This window comes from Excalfactoria chinensis, chromosome 1, assembly GCF_039878825.1.
Source record: "Excalfactoria chinensis isolate bCotChi1 chromosome 1, bCotChi1.hap2, whole genome shotgun sequence".
NCBI lineage: Eukaryota > Metazoa > Chordata > Aves > Galliformes > Phasianidae > Excalfactoria > Excalfactoria chinensis.
In genome coordinates this window covers 50,983,456-50,997,867 of record NC_092825.1, presented here as the reverse complement: position 1 = coordinate 50,997,867, position 14,412 = coordinate 50,983,456, and the positions used below count along the sequence as shown (strand labels likewise).

The window sequence follows — 14,412 nt, the reverse complement described above, 5'->3', positions numbered from 1 at the left end:
GCCCATTAAAGGCTGCTTCTTCTGGGCTTCAAAGTCAGGGGTGGGAATGGATGCTGTCTTTGGGGAGGAGTCCTGAAAAGAGGCCTCCAAGATCTCCAAGATCTGCAGAGCGCTGCAGCTGCCAGAGAAATTCACTCCATGTCTCCTGTAGGTGGATAGCTGGTATACCCTCTACTTCCCCCTTCTCCTGAATTAACAGGTACCACTGGTGGGGCAGTCTGGCTAGCTCAGGTTTTGCACCATCAGAGCTAACATTCCTCTCCTAAGCTCAGAGCCATGGGGACAATACTTGTGCAGGGGCCCCTCTAATGCAAACATTTTTTTTAATGAGTTGTGGTAGGGGCAGCAAATGGCCTCCATTGAATAGAGGTGGGGAGAACTGGGGAGGACTGCTTTTACAGAGCATTTTAATCACATGGATGGAGCAGCGTGTTCACCTCTTCTCCTTGCTGGGTCATTTCCACTTTGAGCTCTGCAAACAGACCATCTATTGAGCAGTTAGTATTCAGTGCTGAATATTCAATACTAGACTCTTGTTTTGGTGAGTCTTAGGCAAAAAAAAAAGAAGAGGAGGAGGAGGAGGAAAGAAGACTTCTCTTTTTTTCTTATGTTCCCTCCCTGAGTTTGCTTTGCATATTGTTCAGAGGAGACTGGAGGCTTCTCAGAAAGGGCAGGCTCATGGTTTTAAAAGCACTGGTCTAGTTTCATAGTACTTTCTAAAGGGATGGAAGAGACAGCGTGGAAGGAACCAAATTCGTGCAAAGCTTGTGAATCTGAGAGTCTAGACACACTGGGACTGAGTGAAGACTTTCTGGGAAGCACATTTAAGCTGTAAATGTAATAGTATGAAATGCTTGCTCCAGGTGCATGGGTTAGTGTTGTGAGGTAGCAGCCTTTGTGGGAGTACGTTATGACGATTTATCAGTGTCCTTTTGGTTAATTCCCTGGGTGCGTTTTGAGAGCTGAAAGAAACAGTGCTCATTTTTTTTCTGTCTGGTTAGAGCTGTATTTGCTCACAAAATGGTCGTGAGTAATGTAATGGCTGCATCCCTTGGCACTAGCAAGCAACTGCTAGATTTGGAATAGATGAGCATTAAGTGAGGGAAGGTGGCCTTCACTTCAGTGAATACAGTATTTCTGTCCCTGACTCTTTTTCGGACAAGTGGTTGCATCCTGACAGCCAGGTTTTCTCTACGCATAAGTGTCTGTTTCCCTGTTGCTGTGTCTTATGAGAAGTATTTACTGTAGTCCCTATAGTTCCAGTCCAAGATCTGATTGCTTTTTCTCCTCATTTTCTAAAACTTTCCTCCATAGTTGCTCTCTTTCCTCCCCTCCTTTATTTTTAATGCATCCTTTTACTTGTTACTTATTCATTTCCTTTTCTTTTTTACCTCCTCTCCAACAACACTCCTTCTCCCTCATCTCTTACCACCCCAAGCCCCACAGCCTGTGTTTCTTGCACTTTCCATCTATGTCTCAGAATTATTTTTTGCCACCTTTGCAGTTCTGTGTTACCGATGTACTTCCATTTCTGTGCCAAGCTGGCTTGGCTGCTGGGTCCATCAGCTCCTGTGACAGAGGGAAGCATTTTGCAGTCACTCACTGCAGATCCTGTTGCTTGCTGAGTCACAGGCTTCCTGTTGAGCCAATTGACTCTAGCCCTGTGCACCAGTGAAGCAGAGCTGAATTAAGGATTTGAGGACTCTCTGTCTTCTCATGCATGCTGGTGAGCTGAGAGACCCTGGTAGCAAAGGGAATGCTTAACCCAAGTAGCTTGTGAACAGAGACTGACTTCTGCTGACTTCTCATGAGGTTACCAGTGTGCCTAACATTAACTGTATAGCATAAGAAGTCAATGAAACATGGAGCAAAAGTACATCAAGAAGCCCTGTACTTCCTAGTATGAGAGAATAGAACTGGAGGCAACAAAGAGGAGTATTTGCATTTTCTTGGAAGGAACCTGTGGATAAATTAATTGGAGAAGATGGTAGCATTTATAGTGCTTCATGTAGCAAACCATGAATGACTGCGGATCTGTGCTGCTTTATGCTGTGGAAGCATGGAGTATGCTTCATTGTAGGTAGAGCTGGTGCTTGGAAAGCACACAGTATTTGCAACCATCCTACTGATGATAAGATTGGCTGTAGGTTGTGTGCCCTGGAACAGCTGAACTCATCAAGTACTGGTGTCATTAGCTTAAGTGATCTTAGGTGAAATTGAGAGAACAATGGGCTGAAATTGACTGAGGGAGTTTTCTTTCACTGTAAATGAGGAATGGCCTTAATACACCAAATAACTAGTGACTACTGCTCTGGTGAAAATTACTTGTCAAAGAATGATAATACCATGTGGTGTGTAACTGAGAGATGGAAAAAGCTACTCCTGGTTAACAAACCCGCTCAGCTGGTAATATGATAATAATATATGTGATCTCAAAGAAAGGAATGTACAGCACTCCTCGAGACCTGTCTGATTTGGGTTAGATGCTGCCCTAAAGGCCAGAATCAATACACAGAGCAACCCCATATTTTAGGGTTCATAACTGTCTTGCCTTACATCTGGGATGTAACTTCTTAATGAGAAATATTACCTCCTGTGGATGTAGTACTTAAGTGAATGTGTTACATTTAGCCGAACTTCTGCTTAATACAGAGTAACAAGAAAGCAACATTTCATAAAATGCAGTTTTCCAGCCCATGTAACATAGATGAGGGTAATGATGGTGAACTGTGGTGATTTTTATCTCTTTGAACACAGTGTGCCATTTTTTTATTTTTATTTTTTTAAATGCACTTCACCAAGTAGGTTAGCAGGAAGATCACAACAAGGAGCGTAGACGTGGCAAAACAAAACAAAATTGCTTCTGGAGATTCAAGAGTCATTCTTCACATTCTTATGATATCATGGCATATCTGACTATGCTTCACTAGAATCACAAGAGTAAGGAAAAGGACAAAAACATTCCTGCCAACATTTAGTAAAGGCCCTGGACCAATGTCCATTAACCCTGAAATAGTTCCAAGAGAACTGTATGCCAAGAAATGAGAACAAAAGAAGTGAGACTGCAACAAGAGTGCCCGACATTTTGCCCTGTTGGAAGCGAAATAAAGTTAGATTAACAAACAAAACACCAAGGTATCTGGCAGCTTGTCAGGGTAGCAGCTCTACCATCTGCACCAAGGCCATGTGTCATTGTCATCCCCAAGGAGCAGGTCTCTTGGAAGAACAGGAGATGGCTGTGTAGAACCGAGGAGGACACTGGCATGATTTCCTGTAGAGCTTGATGTTCATGACAGCTCTCTCTTGCTAACTGAAGGATACGTGCCTTGCCAGCTGATGACAACAAATGAGGCACCAAGGAAGGAAACCAGGCTCTGTGTGGCAGGTCCACCTTGGCAGTCAAAGAGGAGCTGTTTTGTGAACCGGGAATGTCTAAGCAAAGGGGAAATCAAAGGGAATGGTGTTTGGAAGATAGCCCTGATGTGGTCTTACAAACCTTTCATTTGTCAGTGGAGGGGAGATTACATCATCTGCTTAAACCTAAACTTTAGAAAATCTGTGTGTTTGATTAGCTGTCCATAATAGCTTGTTGTGATTGATTTTTGTTGATGTCGGTAAGTTTAACACCCTTCATGGGAGCCAGTGGTTGCCAAGCCCTGTCACATTACAGATACAACATTGTTTTTAACATAGTGAGGCCAGGCTAGCAGATCTTGATGAGATCTTATTTTTACAATGGATTGAGGCTTCAGAAGGTGATTTTTCTTTGCTTTCATTCAAGAAGTGCAGTTCTTTAAAACCTCCAAATGTGCTACTGCTGTCAGTCCTCATACCACTCCAGCAGGGTTACACTTCTCAGTGTCAGACATGTGGACAACCGGCAGTGCTGTGCTGCCAGGTGTAGGGGAGATTCAGCACGTGAATCTTGCTTCTAGTTAGTTGCCTTCAGGTTCTAGAGCAGGCCTTCCTGAGCGTGAGCATGAAATTTCTGTTTTATCTACTAATCTTCATCCTGACAGAAAGAGCTAGACTGGTCTAAACTTGTGATTTGTTTTCTAAGTTGATGTGACCAATTGACCCAAGACACTGAAGCGTTATTATGTATAGATTTCGTTTGAAACAAAAACAAAAAAACTGGGTTTGTTGAATGCTAGTGTGTTTAATACAACATTCAGCAAGATAACTTCTACAAATAAAAGCATTAATGAACCACATAGACCTCAGCTTTTACTTGGAGACAGTGTCAGGGCACCGAGGGTTTTCTTTAGAACTAAGATAGAACATTACCCCATCAACTCCACTGAAACAATTTTGTGAGAGATGTAACATCTGGCTAGCATCATCAACTAGCAAACTAGAAATAGGAAGGTCAGTGGCCATTAGTTAAGCTATCTCGGGCATGGCTTTTACTTGTTAAATCTGCTGGTTGAAATCACTTCCTCTTGGTGTACTAGGTCAGATGAGCAGCTAGGTACTGAGGCACGTGGCAAAGATGCTGCAGGAAAAGAGGAGAAACTCCTCTCAGAACAATGAATACATAACTTAGAGGGGTGATAAGATCTGAATTCGTAACAAGGGCTTCTCCTTTGTCACAGGAACTGTGAAATTGTGTCTGTCATCACTTCTGAGTATTCATTTTTCAATAGGATCTCTTGTAAATCCACTGAAACATGGGTGCCCTTCGGTAATCACTCTATCCATGTTTTTATATCCTTTTGCTCGCAGGTAATTTCTACTTTTTTCTACATCTGCCTTAAGAAACAGCAGCCATGAATAAAAATGAGTGTGACCATTGGCAGCTCTGCCATCCAAGTTGGTGCATGGCTCAGGCAGTAGTCTGGGTCACAGCACATCTCTGTTTCTTCATAGAATCATAGAATTGTGAGTTGGAAAAGATCTTTAAAGGTCATTAGTGCAAATCCATGCAACAAACAGGGGCAGCTACAGCTAGATCAGGGTGCTCAGAGCCCCTCCAGCCTGACCGTGGATGTCTCCAAGGATGGGGTGTCCACCACATCCCTGGGTATGCAAACAGCAGGGACTTATTCCAGAGGTAGCGACAAGCAAACTTCTGTAGAAGAAACACTAGTTCCTGTGCAGAGAATGGAGTAAAACTTCATGCTTGCTGACAAACTGCTTTAAAGTTTGGAGTATGGGAGCAGATCTAGAGCTGAAAGCTTATGAAAAGAATTCCCATGCAACTTAAGGGGCCGTGGTGAAATAAACGCTTGGTAATTCTACAAACTCTGATACTGGGATTACTAAAAACCTTTTCTTTCTTTCTAGAACAGAGGTGTGCTCATCTAGTAGAACTTCAGTTAAAAAAAAGAAAAATAGCTATTCAAAATTATGTCCGTTGTATGACCACATCTAGATGACAGGATAGGGCATAACTAGAGAAATCCAGCACAGTTGTGCTTTAGGATTGAGAGGTGTGGTGAAGTGCAGTTCAGATTAGGTGATTACAGAGTTTTATTCCCTCCAATAAAACCTCTCTGTGCCTCTTCAGGACATCTGCCTGCCTGCCAGGGCTGCATCCAGTGGCCTTGGTGCAGGGTGTGTGCTCACCTTGCAGCTGTACCACACAGCCCCTCCAGTTGCTCCTGCCATCCTGCTTGGAGCTGAGCAGGATGTGGAGACCTCTAAAGGCCAGAGGAGACTGAAAGCAAGGGACCCTCATGCTGCAGAAACTCTGAGACTTGGCAGAACAGCAGCTGCAGGAGCCAGCATTGGCCCTGAACAGGTCTATCTCCTCTTCTACTCTGCATTGTGGTGCCCAGGTAGCCTTTGTGCTGCTTTTGCTACTGGCCAGGCAAACGTAGTAGACATAAATGGGCATAATTTTTTTATTTTTTTTTTTTAAACTTCCCTCTGGGCTGCAGATATTTGAAGCCAATAATCATTATCCAAACAAGGCAGAGTAATTATCTCATTAAATGCACTGTCAGTACGTTGGCAGCTCTGCTGTATTCCTCACCTTGAAGCAGGCTCTGTGGAGAGAGGCCTTTCAGAAGAGTCTTCCAGGACCTCTGAAGGAGGTCAGTTGTCCAGCTGATTTGTCAGCAGTCTGTTTAAGATTCAATGCCTGCTCCTCTTTCCTAATAACTCACGGAAACTCCCGTCCCTGAGATGCTCTCATGTGCTTTCCTCTGTTTTGGGAAGTCCCCAGGCTTCCCAATTGAGTGTCAAAAAAAGTTGATGTAGTATTTAAAGGCACATCTTCAAAATGCCATTAAGGGCACCCAATTCGTATTCTTTGCTAATAAGATTATAATAGTTTCCGCACAGTGCAATAGAACAGAAGTATCAGGATGTGTCTGTACTACAATTTACTACTGGATATCAATTAATTTATTTTGCCTGGTTGTTTTTTAGCTGGTACTGATCATTGCTTAAACCATCGTGCTGGTATGACTGAGGGTGCAGGTGCTGGGGGACAGAGTAGGAAGGAGTCCCAGGTAGAAGGGAAAGTGGGAAGTGTGATACACTGAAAACACTGTAGTCAAATACACCTTGTGACACGTGCATTTCCCACTAGATATTTGGGTTTCCCACATATTGTCTTGGTGATTTATTGTTGTTATCAGGTCTGATGTGCTCTTCTGCTTGACCACCGCCTGAACCCTTCATGACTCTGTGGCTGATTAGTAAGGTCCAAGTGCCATAACTCGGGCTCCAGTCATATTATGTAAGTTGTTAACTTTCTATGTCATGTATGACTGACATAGACATATGACAGCCTTGGCAGTGTGCAACAAAACCTCAGTTGAGAGGCAGCAAAGGTTACCTGTGGGTGCCTCCTTCTGAATCTGCAGCTGGGTTGTGCACCAAAGCAGTGTGAACAAGAGTGCATGGTGTGCACAGAGCTCTGCCCTGTGGCTCTGCTATGCTGCAGCAGGATGTAATGTTATTAGCTCCGAAACAACTTCTGTAAGACAAACGTAGTTTTGGCTTTTCTTATTTTGGTTGCTTTGCCTTTATCTCTCTTTCTTTCTGTCTCTCTCTCTTTTTTTTCTTAATGGCAGGTCTATGGGGGATCTATCAGCTCTCAATGGGAGTGTTTTCAAATTCTGCAAAGCTGGCTGTATTTTCTTTTAATGCCTGCAGGTGCTGTTATTAATATTGGCGGTTAAAAGCGTTGTGAAAACTTTTATCTTTGTACACGCAGTAAAAATATTTATTAAGTGAAGGCGTTTCTTAGAATGCTTATTTACTTATACTTACAGCCCTTGGTTTCTGAGATAATGCAGCCTTTAAACAGTTAGTCGGTGTTGCAACATTTTGTCATCTGCCAAATAATTTGACAAATTTGCCATAAACTCCCTGACATTTCCACTCAAAAGAGTTCGTTTTCTTCATTCTTTCCTGCCAGACAGGTCATGTATCTTTTCAGGCCTGAAGAATTTCTATCAGCTATTTAAATGCAAGGCCACAAAGACAAAGCCAGACTCAGGCTGCAGCGAGCTGAACCAGCGTGATTCAGGACCGAAGTAGTTGCAGTACATAATTAAACAGTAGCTGTGCCCTACTCCAGAGATGTTAGAGCTTGCAGCGTAATCTTCCTTACCAATGAATAGGGCTGTAAATGCAGTTATCGGGATGGTGATGAGAAAATTCCTCTAAGCAACACCCAAAAACTTTATTTGTGCTACTTAGTGAACGTGGCTAAAGATGGCTGCTGCCAGTTCCCTGCTGTCGAGGGAAGAGGATGAGTCCCAGCTTCCCAGCTCTTGGTGCCGGCAGGAAAAGAAAGGGCAGAGCTGGGCATCGCTCTCCCCTTGGCGCTAATGGCAGCCGCCTTTGCTTGTGCTCCCTGCAGCTGGGCATGGAGCCAAGGGAATTATGTACGGCCACGGCTGTGCGCTGAAAGGAGGAGGAGGAGGTAGGGTAACCTTTCTCAAGGCTTCTCGCACCTCCCTCTGGGGTCATCCTCGGCAGAAAGTTTCTCTTCGCTTTGGAGCGAGGTGTGAAGAGCCCTCCCCGGCTCAATGTAGTGAAATGAGAAAGGAGAGGTGCTGTTAGCTCAGTGCTTTGGTAGTAAGGGTGGTCTGGCATGGAGCAGTCGTGTTGGCCCTGTGACAAGGGGTTGGTGGGCTCAGCTGAGCAGCAGGAGTGAAAGCCTCGGCACTGGGTTCCCAGCAGGTTTTGGGGTCAGCAGCCACACAGCTTAGGCTTTCTTGGTAGATAGTAAGTTGCAGTGTTGGTAAAAGTGATGTTTATATAAGACCAGGAGTCTGATGTTAAAAGAAATTTCCTGACAAATCCAATCCACTGAGCTATTTTGGCTGATATTCAGGCAATTGTGGGTATTTGCCATACCTCAAAGACTAAGCTGCAGTGCAGAGGCTGCACAGTCACGAGGCACAGTGTACTTTAATGGTGTGCAGATGGGACGTGCTCATGCTGACAGCAGTGTGTTCTGCTGCAGGTGTGCAGGCAAACAAACATGGCAGGGGAAGGCCCGGAGCTGTTGTGGCCTCTCTTGCACTGTCTGGACACCGGGAGTGTGCAGGACAGCAGTGTGTGCACCTGGTGGCAGGCCCTGGAGCACTGCCCTGAGGAGTTCTCAGCAGGCCCTTTCTGGATTCCTGAAATGAGGCATTACTGACTGCTGCCTTCTGTAAAACACATGGGCAGCTCTCGCTGGGCTCCTGCCCTCCCTTCGGGACTGCTGCCGAGGCTTTCCCTGACTGGCAGCTCCATGCAGGTAGCCTGGCAGGCTCAGGGGCGGCTTATGGAAAGCAATCTGCATCCATTTCTGTCCCTTTGAAGGTATTTCTGGCTCCAGCAATTTGCTGACAGGGAGGCCTGTTTCCCCTTATTTCTTGTGTATTCCTTTGCTCAGTGGGAATGTTTCCTGTTGTAAGTTGTGGGGTTATCACGCAGCCTTCCCACCTGCCCTTTGCTTTTCTTGCTTTGACTACAGTGAGCTCTGCCCTTGAAAAAATAGTCTTATGGGGGGATCAGTTTATCATGACAGCATCCAGGGACTCAAAGCAAACCCAAGGACTTGTATTTTATGCTTTGTCCAAGGAAGGTGTGACTTTTGCCCTGAAGATCCATAACATTAAATTCTGCTGAGTTGTGTGCATCCTCTAAAATCATCAGAGGGTGTATGTTATAGCTTCTAGAAAGAGAAACTGCAGAGTCGGATCTATGTAATGCTGCACCTCATCTGGCTGGGAATAAAAAGGAAGTAAGAAAAGAGGGAGGATGTGAGCGGCTGGGGATTTACAAAGGTTTCAGTATTACAGGGTCTACTGACTTGGTACCTTGGTCTCGTACCTAGAAATGATCTCAGTAGAGCCAAAGAATCCTCCAGCACAAAGAAGAGTGTAGAACTGGATTTCAGCGAGCATAATTTGAGTCTTGCTGTAACAGAAATCCACACGAATTATTTACACGTGTGAACCACCCTCACAAGAGCAGTGGAAATGCTTAGGTACCATAAGTCTGCCAGACAAAGGCTTAGGAATCAATGCAGTTTGTGTGTTTCAGTTGCTCATGAGGTAGTAATTATTTTTTAATTCATCAAGCAATGGGGAGGGGAGAGAATATCCTAAAGAGCTTTATTGTATACGCAGAAGTGTTTTGGCCTCTGATGTTTAAAACAGAACAACATAACAACACAGAAAACATACAAGAAAAAAAAGAAACAACCAAAAAGGCTGGCAAAAAGCAACAGCTGAGTGTGAAAGCTGAGAAGACTTTCTTGCTAAAGAACCTCCACCTGAGCTTGTTTTAACAGAAATGCTACAGATAACCATCTGTTGAAAAATAAGCTCTACTTAGTTTAATGTGTTGGAAGTTTATTTTCTATGCAAAGACAAACACCAAAAAAGAGCAACTTTGTTGTTTTGCAGAGAGTTGGATTGAACGGTGCCTCAATGAAAGTGAAAACAAACGCTATTCCAGTCACACCTCCCTGGGGAACGTTTCTAATGATGAAAGTAAGTAAATGTTCATGAATTTGAAGTGCATGTGAAAATGTCTAAGTGCTACTTTCCTTCTACTTCACATATATATATTTATATATATCTCTATGTAGATATATATATATTTATATATATCTCTATGTAGATATATATATATTTATATATATCTCTATGTAGATATATATATCCTCATAATATTTTTGATACTCTGTAGTTTGAAGAGCTGGCTCTTTGACACGTCCAAAAGTTTTATCAATGTTTTTGCTGGACCATTGGCTACTTCCCATTATTTGAAAGGAAGCAATACTATCTATGAGTTAAAACATCAAGAAGAGTTTGAGTGTTCCTGAATAGAGGTTGGGTGACCTCTAAAATGTGCTGTTAGCATTCGCTCAAGACTGAAACCACCTGTTTTGCTTTTCACTGGTGAACATCAGGCAGCTGAAATACAGGAAAAAGAAAATTGTTGTCCAATACCGAGTCACACAAATAAATCCTTTAATTTAAGAATTAAAAAATCTTCAAATTAAAAAAAAATAAATAATAATCATATATTGAATCATGATGTTGCTTCCCATTATTCACTGAGAGGAAACAATTATAAATCTAGGTAATGTCACAATAGATGTTTTTTCTCATTTCTTCTACTTACAGTAATTTTAGCTCTGGAAGAGCAGGTAATTATAAATACCTCCCAATACCTCAAAATAACCTATTTATTTATTTTTTTTTTCTATTTAAAATTGTAATACATTTTCTAGTTTACCATCTTGTTTTTATTTGATTTCTATTTTACTTACTTTGTGTGAGGGGAAAACACTCATAGGATGACTTTCCATTTTTATACCTCCAGCGTTACTTGGTTACAAGATATTACCGCAAAATGAATTCTTCCATGCTGAAAGACACAATTTGGTATAAACACATAAGTTAAGAAACCACATTAAAAATACATCTTAAATGCTGACCATTCCTTTTTGCACATATATATATATATATATTCATTTTAAGAGAACTACTCTTTGATGTCACTTTAGAATTACATGCCTTGCAGCACAAAGCTTCAGTTGATCACAGAATCTTCTGTGTTGGGGTCTCACATTTGTTTGTCCAGGAGTCTCTTTTGAAGAGATATCTCTTCTGAGGAAGAAAGAAGGTGTTAGGAGCATGACTCCCATACTAAGAACAGCCGAAGAGAATCCTCAAAGATAATAACATTTGACAGGTTTGGGTTTTGGAGATGTTCTGTTTTTGTTTCAAAAAGTAAGGAATTATCATACTGAAAAAATAAAACATATGCTTGTTAATATGCATTTTATGACAACCTTTGTGCAACTTACTGCATTCATTTTACCCTATCTGATGCTACTAAGAATGGGGCAGAAATAATATGTAATGACTGAGATGTAACTTCTGATTCTTAATGGAGTCTGAATTCAAGATTTGATTCTATTGGCCTTAGTGGGCTTTCCCTTAGACTCACATTATCAGAGTAATAAATTAATACCACTAGCTATATGAGAAACAAACAAACAACAAAAAAACCCAAAGCAATTCATTTTATGAGTTTCCTTCTATGTCCTTTTTTAGATTTGTTACTCTACATATGTTGTAGCAAAACTATTAGCAGTTTGTTATATGTCCTTATAACTTGGATGTATACACAGGAAAGCTTCCACATCCCCTGAGTCAGTAAGTAAATGTGTGGGGCTTAGCCGTTGTGATTAAGAGCAGGTATTTCAGAGAGCAGCACTGAGGAGACAGGGTGGTTGTTCATTCTGTTTTCTGGTGCTGGAATTGAGGGGAAAGTAATGATAACAAAAGGCAGCAGATGTAGAACTGACAGATACATAACTGAATTTATCCCACAGTTTGTATGCAGAGTGCTTTGTCATGGTATATAATGGAAACTCAAATGAGAAGGAAAATGCTGGTTTAATCTGGATTCCTTTTCATAGCCAGTTCACCCAGCTGTTTCCATTGCTCTAATACCAGCATTTTTGCAGTGTAGATCAGAGAATTAATCCACCTGAAAGGCCATCCTTGTTTTTGTGGGCAAGGAAGAAAGAAGAAAGGAAAGAGGAGGAAAGAAAAATAAGCAATTTGCCTAGCAGCAAGAAGACCAATAATCCATGAAATCCAGAAAAAGTAGATGTTTCCCCTTAGGAAGCATCATATCATATTATGTGATCCTTTCTAGTTTTGGGTTTTCCTAAGAGTGCCCAAGAAGTTTCCAAACCATCATGTCCATCTTTGTCCAGCCTCTGTCATGCACTTTCAAGCAGCAGGAGGCAAAATATTGAGAAAACCTATGCAATTTTGAATTCCTCAGAAGGGTGATCAAGTTAACTGTGGTCAGCAGAGCTCCTGTTTTCATCCGCACTCAAAATAAGGCAACATTAATCTACCTGTTGCTTTATTGGCGATGTTGAGTTTGTTTGCTTTCCTAAATATATCAGGTAGTTTTTGACTGGACGCCATTAGAGCAAATGTGGCTTTGTTTTTGTTTTGGTGTTTTTTTGGAGGGTGGATATGTACATCCATTAAGGAAGACTGCAAAGATTTCTGCTGATTTCTTACTCAGTATCAGCCTGCTTTTATGATGTATTTTTTCTTGCATGTTTTTACAGTTCATAGGGTTTTAGGACAAGTGATAGTTTCACTGTTGCCTTTTTTTACCATTGGATTACCTGGCTGAACTGTACAGTGGGCCACAGAATTCCTTTGCATTCTTCTTCCATTTTCCTCCTGGTCTCCAGGTCAGTTGGACCTGTATTACATTGTAAAGTAATGCACAGTGCTGGGTTTGGGTGCTTCTTACCCTCTTGGGACCTTTCATGTGCTCTCCCAAAACAAAGCATTTGCACTCTAATATAAAAATTCTGGGATAATTTTACTTGAGTTTCCATTTTTTTAAGTATTTCTCCTTTCACCGCTTTTGTACTCTACATGCTGGTCAAAAGAGCCACAGGAAAATGGAATGGTTCAATCTCGTATCTAATACTGGAAAGAAAAAAAACCATTTTCTGTATGCAATGTGTTGAGCCAGATTCTCCAAAATTGAAATATGGCTATGAAAGAATACAACTGAAGAATTACAAAAGTTTCAACTTCAGTTTGCTCTACAAGGAGTCACGATGTTCTGTGATGAAGTGGGAAGGCTGCTTGTCCAAATCATTTTGCATTTTTTTGGAAGAGTAGACAATTCATAAGAGATTCATACTACTTTTTCATCTTCAAAAGGAGTGTTCAAAACCAGTGTTCAAACTGGTTAAGATGAAAGTTTTATTCAATAGTGTTTTGTTGTTGTTGTTGTCTTGTTTTGTTTATTTTTTCTTCAACTAACCTTCCTTTCCTTTGATTGGAAAACATCTGCTTAAAAGAAGAGCTACTTGATTTTGCTGTCATTTTCTTTGAGGAAAAATTCTTGATTTCCCAGTCATGCTTATTGAAATAGAACTTCACTCCTATGTTTCTCAAATAGTTTCCAAAAAAATTGCATTACTTTTAAAAGATTGAGTACCCGCTAATGAGTATGTATCTTGCTTAGAACTACATGGGAGTATGAGGTAAGGCAGCTTCTTACTATCCCTTAGTTCATTTTAGCAAAGGGCAAATCACTTTTGAGAGCAGTCAGAACCTGGGCTGCTGAGGCTACAGGGGCAGGTGCTATTCATCTGAAAAATATGGAGGTGTCTGAAGTATGTGAAGGATTTTATTCAGATAAAGTTACTAAAACTGTCTTAGCTCCTTGGAGGTTCTTTGAGACACGTAGAAGCAGCCCTGGAAAGTACAAGATACTGCAGTGGAAAGAAAAGCTTTAATTCCATTGTAGTTATGACAGAGATGAACATCAACGTTAGTTTGCTGGTGTCTTCAAGTCCTTTAGCATTTGTCAGTGATGAACTGTTCTTTGACAGTGTCTTGAAGCAATACTTCTTTTCAGTGTCATTACTTCACTTTTTTTACAAAATAGATTAGATTTTAAAAGTATTTAATATTAAAGGTTCCTTTTAACATACAGTGGCACTGTGAATGATTCTCATAAAATGACAGGAAAAAACAAAAAGAAAAAGAAAAAGGGTGAACAGCATTCTTTGTATCTTTAATGCAGTACAAACAAATCTGGGATCAGACCTGAGTCAAGACTTACACAAAACATTCCCTGGTCAGCAGGGAAGCCATTAGGTGTCCTGCTACCAAATAAAGTGTAAGGAATAGGAATAGCTATTATTCTGCTAGTAAATTGTCTAATGAGATTATACAGTTAAACTATGCAGTGCTCTTGTATTTAATATGGAATGTTTGTATTTCTAGGTCGCATCCATTCTTATCCTATGTACAACTCTATCCATCTATTTAATAAAAATAAATATTTTAACCAAAATCTAGTGAAAATGAGAAACATTTTAGCTGATATCTGGCCCATAGGCAGGAAATGAATAAAAGTTCTATATCATTTTACATATATATTCTA

At 41.2% G+C, this 14,412-nt stretch overlaps 1 protein-coding gene across 5 annotated transcripts in view; it reads left to right on the top strand.

Annotated features, from left to right (window-relative positions):
* The window catches only part of RFX4 (regulatory factor X4), an 86,936-nt gene that overhangs the window by 6,855 nt on the left and 65,669 nt on the right, over nucleotides 1-14,412 (top strand). For all 5 annotated transcript variants that reach the window (XM_072335896.1, XM_072335903.1, XM_072335880.1 and 2 more), the window contains exon 2: nucleotides 9,864-9,950. In XM_072335896.1, coding sequence (XP_072191997.1) covers nucleotides 9,864-9,950 — 87 coding nt within the window. The remainder of the gene's footprint in view (nucleotides 1-9,863; nucleotides 9,951-14,412) is intronic.